The 13,151-nt window shown below is 39.1% G+C and overlaps 1 protein-coding gene across 15 annotated transcripts in view; it reads left to right on the top strand.

Moving 5' to 3' along the window:
• Positions 1-13,151, top strand: part of LOC109980807 (protein tyrosine phosphatase receptor type M) — a 160,093-nt gene that overhangs the window by 35,706 nt on the left and 111,236 nt on the right. For all 15 annotated transcript variants that reach the window (XM_065954295.1, XM_065954294.1, XM_065954297.1 and 12 more), the window contains exon 2: positions 4,037-4,159. In XM_065954295.1, the coding sequence (XP_065810367.1) occupies positions 4,037-4,159 (123 nt within the window). The remainder of the gene's footprint in view (positions 1-4,036; positions 4,160-13,151) is intronic.

The following is a 13,151-nucleotide window of genomic DNA, read 5'->3' as shown; positions in this document are numbered from 1 at the left end:
GGCAGCCCCTCGTTGGGATATCTATTTCAGCAGCTGTCGAGGCTGATTATATGGGGGTTGTGCCACACACTGGCAACGATATAAACCTCCTACTGAGAGAAGGACTATTATGATGCTATTGATTGATGCATTCATCTGCATTCATGTGTACAGTCTCTTGACTCAAAGGCAGGCGCTTATATTGATGGCAAGCAACATGTGATTGAAACATTTTGCTTTTGATTTACGGCGCTCAATATGGCAGATTCCCACATTTAAAAAAGCTTAAGTTTCCATGTAATTTGTGCAGAACAAGATGCTTTAATGTTTACCTCTGCACCAAACAGTTCTCCAGCAGATCAATAATAAGTTAGAGGCGTTATTGAAGCAGTTCCCCATATTGAAGTCTGATACAAAGATCCGTGTCTAACCCAACAAAGCATTGCAAATTGATTTATTGCTTGTTCAAGCCCTGTTAGCCCTGTCTTAATGGTCGAAACAGTTCAGGTTAAGCAACCAATGTTGTGAGTTCTCAGAACTGTCAATGAAAAAGCAGAATTGGTTTCAACCCACACAGTGTGTTCGGATCCATTCAGAATCAAAAGTAAGTTTCAAAGAGGCTGCACAATGGGATTCAGTTTATAATTCTGATTTAGGATTGCATTTGTAATTACTCTTCTAAACATAAAACATTTTTAGTTTTTCTGTATCAATTTCTGGCATTAAAAAATGATCAGTGTCAGGCAGTGTATTGGCAAGAGTCTAGCAATATGGTGCACATCAAAGAACTCATCTGCATCATTAAAGCCATACATTATTTGCATGCTATTAAAATAAAGTTTACAAGAAAGTCAAACATTATATCGCTATAACCAAACCCCTCATCCACCAAAAAGTCATATTATGGCAACTACCGGTGGCCATTGTAAGTAACATTGGTGAGATATATTTTTTCAATCACTTATGCATTGCCGCAATCTGAAAAATAAAAACTGAATTATTTTATTCGACACTGAAACCTGATTTTTCTCTTTTTCCTGATTCATTATTAAACAAAGAGCTGACATTTAGGAAATGTGAAACCACTCAAAATTAAACAAGAAATGGGCTCTGTTTTTTTTTTTTTTTACACATATTCCTTCTGTAGATTTTTTCTTCCTCCAGTGTTTGAAATTGTCCCTCAACTCTTGTCACCCACTGACTCGGAATACATTCAGCTACCTGCCAATGCCATCCATTTGAATTTCAAACACCAATAAAAGTCACCTCTTTGGGTTTGTTTGAGCACCACCATGCTGTGAGAGGAAGGTGGGCGGCATGGGGCGAAGGATCCTGGAAGTATTGAGTCAAAATATTGATGGATCTGAGCCAGTCCCTGTGACACTGCAGCTAGAGACTCATACTAATGCTCTCCAAGTTGCATCTTGGCAGTATGAATATTTTTATGTAGAGAAAAAGTTGACTTAGCATGACGCTTTTTTTTCAGCAAAGCCTCCATGGAGGAGGTGAACAACCACAGTTTGACCCCCGTTGACCATAGAAACATTGGGGGTTGAGAGGTTCACTTCAGGGCATGTTGATTCATGACTGTTTGTCATTATGATTTACTCAGTCAGATAAAGGTTTTTGCCTCCTGTAAGTGCTGCTTCATATTTCTTCAACAATAGACATTAAAGGTTGCACAGGCTGTGTATAATGCTGCTGTAGGTGGATCCATTGCTTCACTGCCTCCACAGAATAATGAACTAACTTGCACCCAATTATACAATGGCAGTTAACAGCTGTTAGGGAATGCTAATGAACTTAGCATAATATAATTACTCGGAGGTAAAAGTCAAGTATATGTAAATAAACATTTTGTATGTTAGATAGGCAAGTTTTTACAATTCGACAAAATAATTATTTTACATGTACAAATTAAAACTGTTCACGATTCAGACAAGGTTCATTTCCCTGAATATCAAGATATGGCACACTAAACTGTTCATGCTGAGCCACAAAATGTTACGTTTAAAATGTAAATTTGAAATATTTAGATTTAAACAGCTCTTTATGACGGTTTTGCCCATTTTAGAATAGTATATATTCTTGTGTCGATTTATTTGATTTTTATATTATTAGTCCTAATTTTTCTATGTTGCAGGTGTTAAACGTGGAGGCAATTTTACACCTTGCTAGTAATAAGGCCCCTTTGATTATACAGTATATCAAAAAAACATTAAATATTTTTTAAAAAGTAAGTTTTAGATCAGGTGTCGATGATAAACATGAAGGATAGTTTGTTTCACATCTATTCATATTATAATGGAGTTTATAAGGACATGAGACAGACCTCATAAACCAGTATCCCTGAGCCATTAAAACCTTAATTCATTCATTGAATACACCTGTGCCTCTTTTTTTACCTTTACAAAGATCGTATCTTTTTAGCTTCCATTTTCTATTACAGCTAGCTAGTTGAGAGCGCTTTCAACACACAACAGTTAGCCACTTCAAAATGTATGTGGACGACATGGTAAATTATCATGGCTGGGCTAAAGGAAAATTCCCTGTTGAGGTATGAATATTTAGCCAAAGCTTAATTAAGCTTTTTTAAACCACTTGATAGAAAAGCTATTTGTTTGTGTGTACATGACAGAGGACAATCTTACTTGTGTTAGCTTAGGGTTAGGGGGCACTGAGCTCTTCATCTACATTTCAAGTAGTATATTACTAAATATGCTTGAAAATAATATCTGCCTCTTTTTTTTTTAAATTTCTTTTGCTTTGTTCACAGTTACTATTTTGTTTCTTTTTAATGTTTCACACTTGGCAGTAAACTGGGCTAGCTAACAGGTAGGTAGGCTACATGTTAGCTCCTAATCCTAGCAGGTTGCTTTGGCGTTGTAGAAGAGGCAGTGATTTTCTGGACAAGCTCTCAACAATTCTTCATCCTTTTTCCCTGTGATACTTTGGCATTCACTACCGCTTCAATGTCCACCCCCTCAAAAAACAGACAAAGCAGCAAATATATCATTAGGCTGCCCTATGCAGCTGGATATTAATTATCCTGTGTTCTCCTCGTTTGGCCACTCATTTGCACGTGTACTGTAAATGTCACCAGAGAGATAAATGGGAAAACAAAAACCCCAGCTCGTAGCCTTTATGCAGCAGAATGTCAGAGGGAGCTTGTAAGAGATGAGATATTGGTTTTGGCCTGGCATAGATTCTGGCTCAAAGGACACCCCAACAGGCAACACATTAGTTTATCTGTATTTAGAAAATTAATAACAATGTGCAAGCAAGCATTTTCCGATTGAAGCACGATATTACATTGTACATCTGTTATCAACAGATGGATCATATTTTGAAGGTAGCTATATTAATTTCCTATAAATCTCTAGGTCTTCTCTGCCTCCCACTGTGTGAAAGCCACCTTTACGTTGCACTCTTTTTCTTTAACTCAGTGTGAACTCCAGATATTGTTCTGACATGCTTTTTTGTAGATTTATGAGTGGATTGAAAAGCACTTTGGGGGGAAAATAGCTCAACTCTTACATTTTCTGTGTGGCCTTTAAGGTGGGGGGGGGGATAAAGGGATATTTGTATTAATCGATCACACGCCGAGCCTTGTTGAAGCCTGGCCCTAATGGTTGCTTGCTGTCATTTTACAAGCAGCTTGTAAAAAGGATTAGAGTGGCTCTGTGGAGTAAGGGCGCATGAACAGCAAAGTTCTGTGGCGGGCAAGGAAAATAAATCAATTTATCCCTGATGGTTGTGCAGTTTTGGAACATAATGCCTAACGATGATGGAGTTTGGACACTTCATACTTGTCATTGTGAAATTGGACTGCCGTGTTGCTAATGATGGTAATGTATGTTGTGCCTCGCCTACTCTAGTAATCCTTCACTCTGTCTCACTTAAATGCATCTCATTGTCTGGCATATTGCATTATGAATACCGCTGGGGGAAAAGAGGGGAAAGGGAAGGGGAATTTAATTTATAGATGCATTCATTTGAACAGCAAGTTAATGGGAAAACTGTATAACCATATATACATTCCTTCCTTTTGTCACAGGTGATTGTAACTTTGAGAAGCCACTGGCAGCTTGTGGTTACAGCCAAGGCAGAGACGATGACCTTGACTGGGAGCAGTCCACTACCAGAGAGAAGACTTCTTCAGACCCATGGATGCCCTCAGGTAAGGACAGTGACACTGGCATGAGAATGGGAGAAATGATGACTTCTTGACCATACAGAATAATGCAGAAAAATCATGCATTATTCTGTAATGGGACACGGGATAGTTAGAACGAACTCCCTGTTAAAGTGTTTACAAGCCAAGGGAAAAGACTTTAAAGCCTCTGTGCACCGTCTCACATTGAGACCATGATTAGACCTCCTTTCAAGAATATGTGGGCGTGGACAAATTTGTTTGACTGACAGCTCCAGCACCCTGTTAATTTTGAAGAAACTGTTTGTGAAGGAGGACTTGATGACTTGTACTGATACTTGTGGGTGCTTAGAATTGATTACATCATAACTTCTCACCTTAGCTACACCTATTTACAACCTGTCCTGGTTTATTAATCAGCCCAAATAATTAAAAACACCTGTGTGGGTGAACATCAAATTGTCAACCCTTATCCTACTATCCTGGCAACAACACGGATCTGAAAGCTCATTTTTTTGATTTGCTCAAGCAAATGTGTGTCTGCCCCCACTCCTATTCTCACAGATTCCCATCCAATTAGATTCAGGTCAGGCCATTAAGAATTAATGTAACATTAGGTATTGTTTAGGGGTTTGCACGATTAGCCTACTAAATGTTTAAATGTCTTCACTTTCCCTAGCCAGCAACAGACTTACTAGTAGAGTTAAACTAATGATTATTATTTGTATCAATTCAGGCCTGTTACTAGCTGGGGCTATAATTCCAGTTAATGGCTACTGTCATATTGCTATAATGCTCTACTACCCAGATAAAAACTAGCACAGTGGACAGGTAGCAACTCATAGCGGCGAGCAATTAGATAGTATTTTGATGTACCAAATGAATACATTTGAATGTTTTGGCTGTGTGAACTTGACCGAACCGATGTGCATCCACATTCAGCACAGGCATTTTGACATTAACCTGCAAGGAGGACTAATGGCTGGAGGTGCAAACACTGCTTACCTTGGCTACACTTTGCAAACCTATTTGACAATATTTACCCCAAGACCCCCAGTGATCCAGTGTTCAGCCGTGTTGCGTAACTTGTCACAATTGTGACTGTTCGATGATTGTTTTCTTAACTTCAGACTGGCCGTTGTGGCCGACTTGTCCGAATTTAAATGTGCATTTAATCAACTTTGTCTTCTAGGAACATCGCTACTGTTCAGGCATTTTACTTGACAACCAAGCTGCTGTTGGTGTGGATTATTCTAAATCTGCTTTCTCCGTAGTGCTATCAAACAAAATGGTAGCTCCAATTATGCTGAAATGCTGGTTACTTATTCTTGTCATGTTGTACATTGTTGTAAATTACAGATTAAATAAATCATATGAATTGGATGTTGGAACTAGTACCTATAGCCTAGCAGCCTTCTGCCATGTTTCAGGTTTGGTGGCTCTGATTGGTTTTTGCCACATTTTTTGCTTGTGGCTGCTGAGGTTTTAGTCTAATTAGCATTTTTGAAATAGTCAAGTGATGCCAGTCTACCATCAAACAACACTCGCTCTTTAAGTTGCACCTCTGTATTGCAGGAGTAGATGTGGGGGGAAATGAGCCATCCTAGTGAGAACAATGAGTGGCTAAAATGAGCTAGCTGTACACACAATGATTATAAATATTCTGAACATGCTTCTAATTTTTCAGATCAATTACATGATACATTTTAATCTGCTACAGTTTCTGTCCTTTAAAAGCATTTTGTCTGTAACAGCCAGTTCAGTCAGATGATTTAGGCGTTTAAACAATAAATTCTTCTGATTAGGACTTTAAATAAAACATACTGTAAGGCTGCATGTAAACAAATTCATATTAGGGGCTAATAAATATTGATTAAATGTTATATATATATATATATTTATATATGTATATTCATCTACTACTTGATCTTGTTAACAGAAACTTTAAAGAGAAATCTTTCATTGTTCTTGAGACATCCAAGACTTTTTCTTTTCTTTTCTTACCAATTAAAGAATATTTGATAAATCTTCTATCCACTTGAGTGTGAACTTCAAAGGATCTTTGCAACTGTCATCTAAAGTGAGACAAAAGAAAAATTTGATATCCAAATATTCAGATCCCTTTTGATTAAAGAAGCATTTTAGGCCGCTTCATATTGAAATTCATTAAAATGCTTTCCCTGCATTTTGTGTCTGTCTCACACCATTTGTCTCTTTAATGTTCCATTGATCGCTTTTCATTTGATTTGAAATGCAAAGATATCACCGGCACTCAGCAGAAGGCACCTAAGGAATTAGACTAATGGAATGACGTTTTTTTCCCCGTGTTATAACAAAGGTAGCGTTGCAAACTAATGGATATTGTTTTCCTCCTCTATCTGACGCCTAATCTCACAAAGGCTGCATCACAGATAGATTGCACCGAGCCCCCCTAGTGACAGAGGGAGAATTAATTAGCAGGCCCTCACTAATTTTAAGCAGCCAGTGCCCAGACCTGTTTGTGTGCAGATCAGGATGATGTGTGTTGGACCGCCCCGGAGAAATTGCTTTTCATGGCGGGGGAAGTGTCTACTATTTTCTATCCCAATTGATTAATGTCAGGACACATGGAGGCTGGGCAAAGGTTACAGCGAAATCTGGAAAAGCCTTGACCTACAAATTAACACCTCGCGCCCGGTCTAAATTTAACACATCTGATTAAAATCCCATGTCTGCTTAAGTGGTGTCCCTGATTGTGCTTCCTACTCTAAGTACACTCCAGACAGGCTTGTTTTCTACCTGTGCATCTTGAACTGTGCGTAATTAACAGGTTGCTGCTCTTCCTCCATTTCTCAGTGTGAGCACTCAACCTGCCGTGCGAAATTGTAATCTCTCCTCTTTGGCTGCATTGAAAGGGATGTGAAATGTAGTGTGCTTGACGGCTGAAATTGTTTTAGGGCTACTGGAGAGGGGGTTGATGGGTAGAAATGCATTTAGGTGAAAGGCACACTGGCGGAAAAGCTATCTCACCTCTGATTGCTGCCTCACTCTCAACCTGTACTTATGAATCTTCACACAACGACCTTATCATACTCACAGAACAGATTGTTCTGAGCAGAAGCCATTGGTACCTCTAACACTTAAATTTGGTTGAAGGCAGTGTCTGTTCAAATAGAGGTGTTCTTGATGCCAGTGTGAACGTATGATTTAATCAATAATTCAACCTTATTTGCTCTGGTTTTCAGAGAAAATTAAATCTTTAGATGATTAAAGAAAGAAATAAATTGATGATATTTTCCTACAGTGATAAATGTGTTTCAAAAGAATCTGAACTATGTGTATGAATACAATAAAGTTTGTTGTATTCGTACACATAGTTCAGTTACTTAAGTGTGTTAGATGAATGGTGGAAAGCGATGGTGTGGATTTCATAGTGATGTACTTTGACTTTTCCCGAAGTTATTCTGTCACAGACTTGCAAGTATTATTTCATTTTTCATTATTAAGCATTTCCATGATGGTGACTTTACCAAATGGTAGCATTATTGACACACCCACATCAAATGTACATACAGCTGTCCCTACTTTTGTAGGCTTTCATCCTTAGAGCTGTGTAAGGAGAGTCTCCACTAGATATATTTAAACATTAACAGAGTGAAGGTCTGGTGAGGACTTTGCTGTTTTGAGCGGTTAAAACCGTGTTGGGAGCGAGTATAAGGATCACAACAAATGCCCAAAAGCTGCAGTATAATAGCTCTATAATTTTTCTGCGGTTGCCATGTGATTTAAACATGTGCTGTTTTGAAGGGATGGTAAGATAAGAAGCTTCACGGAGTGTGCAATGGTGGCCACCACTTTCCTAAACTCTTTTAGCCCTCCGGGGCGCCAGTCAAATGAATGAAAACTATGAATACGTAGTTAAGGGAAAGGCAAGAAATTCATCATCATCAAAGTATAGGTGAGAGCTAATTAGCATACATTTGCTAGAAGGATCACTGTCAGCTGTCATTTTCAGTCAGGTGGCAACTTCTCCACAGTGTGAAGCAGTAGGAAGCCTTTATTATCTGCCAGGTGGTCTGTTCCATAAGTGTGTGAGGTCACATGTTGCCATTATGATACCTCAACCATATTTTATTGTCATGACAACAATCTCTTCTAAATAGAAAAAAACCTTTGCACATCCCATTCACAAGACAGGTGCGCAGGAGAACAATGTGTCCGTCAAAATGTAAAGGTATGCTCATGTACACAGTCTAACTTGCAAACAAAGATTTACTGGCAACGTTTCAGTACTAGACTTTCATCAGGCAAAAAAAGTCCTGTCTGTTTTGGCCTCTCTCATCTCTTCTAACCTTTTCAATATCGTGACTGCCATACACATATATGTAGAAATGAAGCATAAATAAATGGTTGGTACTGGTTGAAAAAAATAAAGAAAAAAGGTCCATCTGGGGTTTTTCAGAAGAACCATCAAGCATTTAGGAATACACTGAAGTGTCACTCAAACACAAAATATGTTTTTTACATCCACAAATTTGACCGACTAAAGTTTTTAAAGACTGATCCAAGATTATAATGCATTAGTATTATTTAAGGTTTTTGTTACAGCTTGGCAGGCAAATGTGGAGTAACCAGATGGAGTACGAAAGAATCCTCTTGAAACATCCCAAAGCCCTTCTCTTAAACTCCTATATTGCCTTCTCCCAGAAGCGTGCTGCAAATAACAGCATATTGTAAATCACTAACCAATTAGCTTTTTCCCATTCGTGTTTGACTAGTTCACTTGTTTTATCGTATGCCCAATGAGTGCACAGGGGGAGTTCATGCAGATGTACAGGTAAGGTATCCAATGATTGAATATGGAAAGGAGGGGCCTATTACAGGCACGCAAAAGCCAAAGATACTGGATTGTATCTTCATGTCATATTTTCTTAAAATTAAATAAAAGTTAAAATGGCATTATATAACTTTAAAGGTTAAAAACACTGAAATCTGCACACTATCCAAGTCTCCTTGAAAAACATGTATCAAAGCCTTCTGAGGACAATAAGAAGCTTCCTGATTAAAGGAGCTGTGTCAGTGCAGTAAGAGTAGAAAACAAACTCATGATAGACCTTTTGCAGAATTGCATGGCCACCCACTGAGGACTCTCCTTCATACCCAAAAGCACAAATTGCAACCAAACTGGCCAGCTTACATCCCAGCATGTAAATAACAGAGAACTAAAAGCGGAAAAGAAATGCAACAAGGGAAACAAGCCCTGTGGCCACATGAAGAAGAGGAACGCAGTGCCTGAAACTCTGGGGTTGTTTACAACACTCTGCTCTCTACCTAATTACTACGTCTGGATGAAGAGTAGTCTTGTTTATCCCGCCGCTCGGCCCTGATTGCATGCTTTGGCTCCTTCAGGGTGGCTCAGCCCAGTTTTGAGTCTCTGGATGTCTGCTTGGGCACTCCCCAGTGTGTCTCCTCTCCCGAGCCAACTGGAGGATCCCCCTGTCACTGTCACTCTTTTTATTACAGAGAAGCCTCATCTGTCCTGGACTATGATACTAAAACTATCTCAGCCAAGACCACACTCATTCAGCCCTGGAGAACTGAGCTGGACGCACTTCTGTCAGAGTTGGATATTGGCTTGGATTGCATATTATGTGAAGGGAAAACTACTACACTTAAATCAGAGACATTTATCATCTGTAAAAAAAGAAAGAAAAAACAACAGATTTCTCTCATTCATTCAGCCCTGATATCTGTTTTTATTAGTCTTCCAACATGTTGCAACCGTCTAGGAGATGAATTGATGATGCAGACTTGTTGAGGAAGTTTGCACTGTAGTGCTGGGGGTGTCCAGATGCCAGTAAGAAGGAAGCAGTTTTTAGTGAGCCCCAGCTGGTGCAAAGGCTGCCACTTCTGGGATGGTGTCATGGTTGATGCCAGCAGTCGGCTGCTGCTCCCTGACTCTCCCTTGAGACTTATTCTAGAGAATAATGGCATGAGGAGGGGGAGGAGAAAGAAGGTCCCCTGACTGATATTAATTATATTCGCATTATAATAGGCACAATAGCAAATGGATCTCCAGCTAAATGACTTATTGTTGTATTCTTAATGTCCTTGCTAAATATGTTGCTGGAGAAAAATTGAAGTTTTTTGTTTCTTTGCTGCACTGGGTCTTTGTTTTGATAGCACGTCCTTGGCCGAGGATGACACAATAGTCAAGGATTGGCAAAATGAGGTTCTTGGGTAACCATAATCTTCTCTTATTTGACATTCATAATGCAAATGCAAATGCATCTAAACCTTGTACTCAGAAGGTTTCATTTCTTAGAGAACCACATGTAGATACACAGATCCTTTTAAAAGTCAAACTCTTGACTCTTGGTAATAAATTGACAAAGCCCTTCCGCCTTACCTGGACAACCAGTATTGTTTATGCCGCCTTGTGAGATGTTCAAATGAAAGAGAAGAAGGAGAGCCACTTAAATTATGAGAGGCGAGAACACCCACTGACTGAAGGACGTCAGAAATTTAATCAGAATTTAAATCACATCAGCGAAAGATGGGATTTGCTGTTGAGAAGGGAGGGAGGGGAGGGAGGGGAGGGGGGGAGGGGACGGCACCATCCTGCGAAAAATAAGCTAATTGCTTTTGAGCCATTCACAACTTTGTGTTGAAATCACACCTTGCACAGCGTTGGCAAGGTTGTGAGGTTAAGGAGAGACCCCATTATATGATTAGGGGACAAAACAGAACAGCAAATTACAGCATCCGATCAATTCATAAATTAATTCCTGCGAATGACAGACTGTGATTTTCAATTTAGCGTGTTGGTGGGGTTAAGAAGTGTACCACAGTCTGAACGAACAGGATATCCCCCATGACTCTAAACAGGATTATGACAGCAGCCTGTACTGTCATGATGGAGGACACATTTGCATGGTGTCTTTTCTTATTGGTGTGCATGGTATGTACAATTAAGGCTAATGATGCAGCGAGGTGACTCACATGAAGAGTCTGTGTTGTGTAATGGGTTTTTATCAGCCAAATGGGCCATTATGCGACCCATTTAATACAGTGGCGCGCCAATAGTGCGTAGTGCATATTAAGATGACATATTAAGCCATTGAGAATTGCTGCTGATTGACACACAGCAACAAAGGATGCTGTCACAGAGCATAATAAGGGTCAGTTGTTCCACCTGACTGAAATGACAGCGCTGAAACGTGTTCGGCATGATGGATGGTTTTGGGTGAACCTGTGTGACACTGTCAAAGAATCCTGGCAGCTCCTTCATATGCAGAGCCCAAACTTATTCAGTGTTACTTTATCAGACCCCTTTCATGTTTCAAAGGACACAGGGAAAGTTCTGGAAAATTGAGTGGAGGCCACGGCTGCTCACATTAACAGCCTCACCCTCACAGCGAGAGCATTTTTGATTGGTGGCAGACAGTGAGAATAGCCCCGTCTTCATTGACATTTCCGAAGCGGCAGCCGTGCTTTTCTGCGGCGGTGACCTCTGTGAATTTTATTAGCAAATGAGACCTGGAGGGTTTGGGTTTAAAGAGCGCCCCTTCATTCTGATTTCCCCCCACATAATGATTTTCACAGAGTTCAGGACCTGAATGGAGGAGAAATAATGAGCGCTAGTCATTACCGCAAATTATATCCTCTGCTCAGACCATCACTCAACTCATAATTAATCTAAATACCTTCAACCTATAGACTTTGATGGCTACGATAAGACAGTACACTGTTTGAGGGAACTAAATTATATCAGTTTTTTATTCCCATCAGGTGGAACTTCATGACTTTTTAAGAAAAGGAAGCAAGGAGGGAATTTTAAATCATATCCACTTAACCAGGTGATGGTTTTTGCTACATCATGCTTAATTTGCTTGAAGACTACTTGGAGAACCACTTCTCTACATACTCCCAAATGATTTAATTATTATTTTATTTCTTCAATGGACGCTGTTAAGCCATTCTAAGTATTGTCTTTACTGTCAAACTAGATAGTTTAAGGGAAATAGTAAGAACGGAGAGAATTCCCCTGGTATAAGTCTTCATCAAAACATCAAATCAAGGTATTTAGTTTAGGTGATTACTAGCTTGTCATTAGCATCTGCTCTGAACTGAAGGAACATTTTTTCATATAGTCTGACACAAGCTGTGGCCAACCCCCAACCACTCGAGTGACATGCCGTAGTAATAACCTGACGTATGCCTTCCCTTGGAGTATGTCCATGTTTCTGTTTTTAATGGCCGATTATACCATTAAACATCTTAGCCTGTTCATTTGGATTTCTTAATTTCCTGGAAAAGCTGTGAAGCTCCTTTAAAACGCTCCACATCAAGACGAGCTGATCTTCAACATGCAAACATATCAAAGCGGTTTGTCAGTTGGGCTTGTTTGTAGTTGAATTGAAGAGGAAATATCCTGAATGAATTTAATATTTGTAAAACTGGCACTTATTTTATTATAATGATGCACTTATTATAATGTTTTTTTATTTAAATATATAATGTTTTTGAACTCACCAAAAAGTTAATTAAAAAATTAACCTATCTTTTCTACCATTGTTTGACTTTGACAAAAATTGGCGACATTACCCACAATTCAATTTGGCAAGAATGACTTGAGGCAAAGCAAGCTTATTTATTTGACTCATTACAGCAACAAGTCAAAATAAAATGGGAAAAGTTTATTTATCAAATTTCATGACTCAACCTGTGGAGAAACAAAAGTCTTTATACCACTTGTACATGCAGTGCTCCCCAAGGCCTTTAAACAGACTTGGACTTTTCAAAACACTTGACTAATGCAAAGGATTTGTTGGGATTAACCCAGAAGATCGTTGGGGCCACAACCGAATGATGAGCCACATTTATAATCACCTTCTTACTCAAGGTATTTGACAATGAATGGTCAAGCAATCATTGTATCTATTAAGTGGCCTGGCAATCAGTCCCCGTTCATACTGTGTTCTTGTTCATAATATTTCAAATATCCAATTCTAATGACAGTTAGAAATTTCTATTTCCG

Source organism: Labrus bergylta, chromosome 4, assembly GCF_963930695.1.
Source record: "Labrus bergylta chromosome 4, fLabBer1.1, whole genome shotgun sequence".
Classification (NCBI taxonomy): Eukaryota; Metazoa; Chordata; class Actinopteri; order Labriformes; family Labridae; genus Labrus; species Labrus bergylta.
The sequence above is the reverse complement of the archived record's forward strand: the minus strand, read 5'-3'. Positions and strand labels throughout refer to the sequence as shown.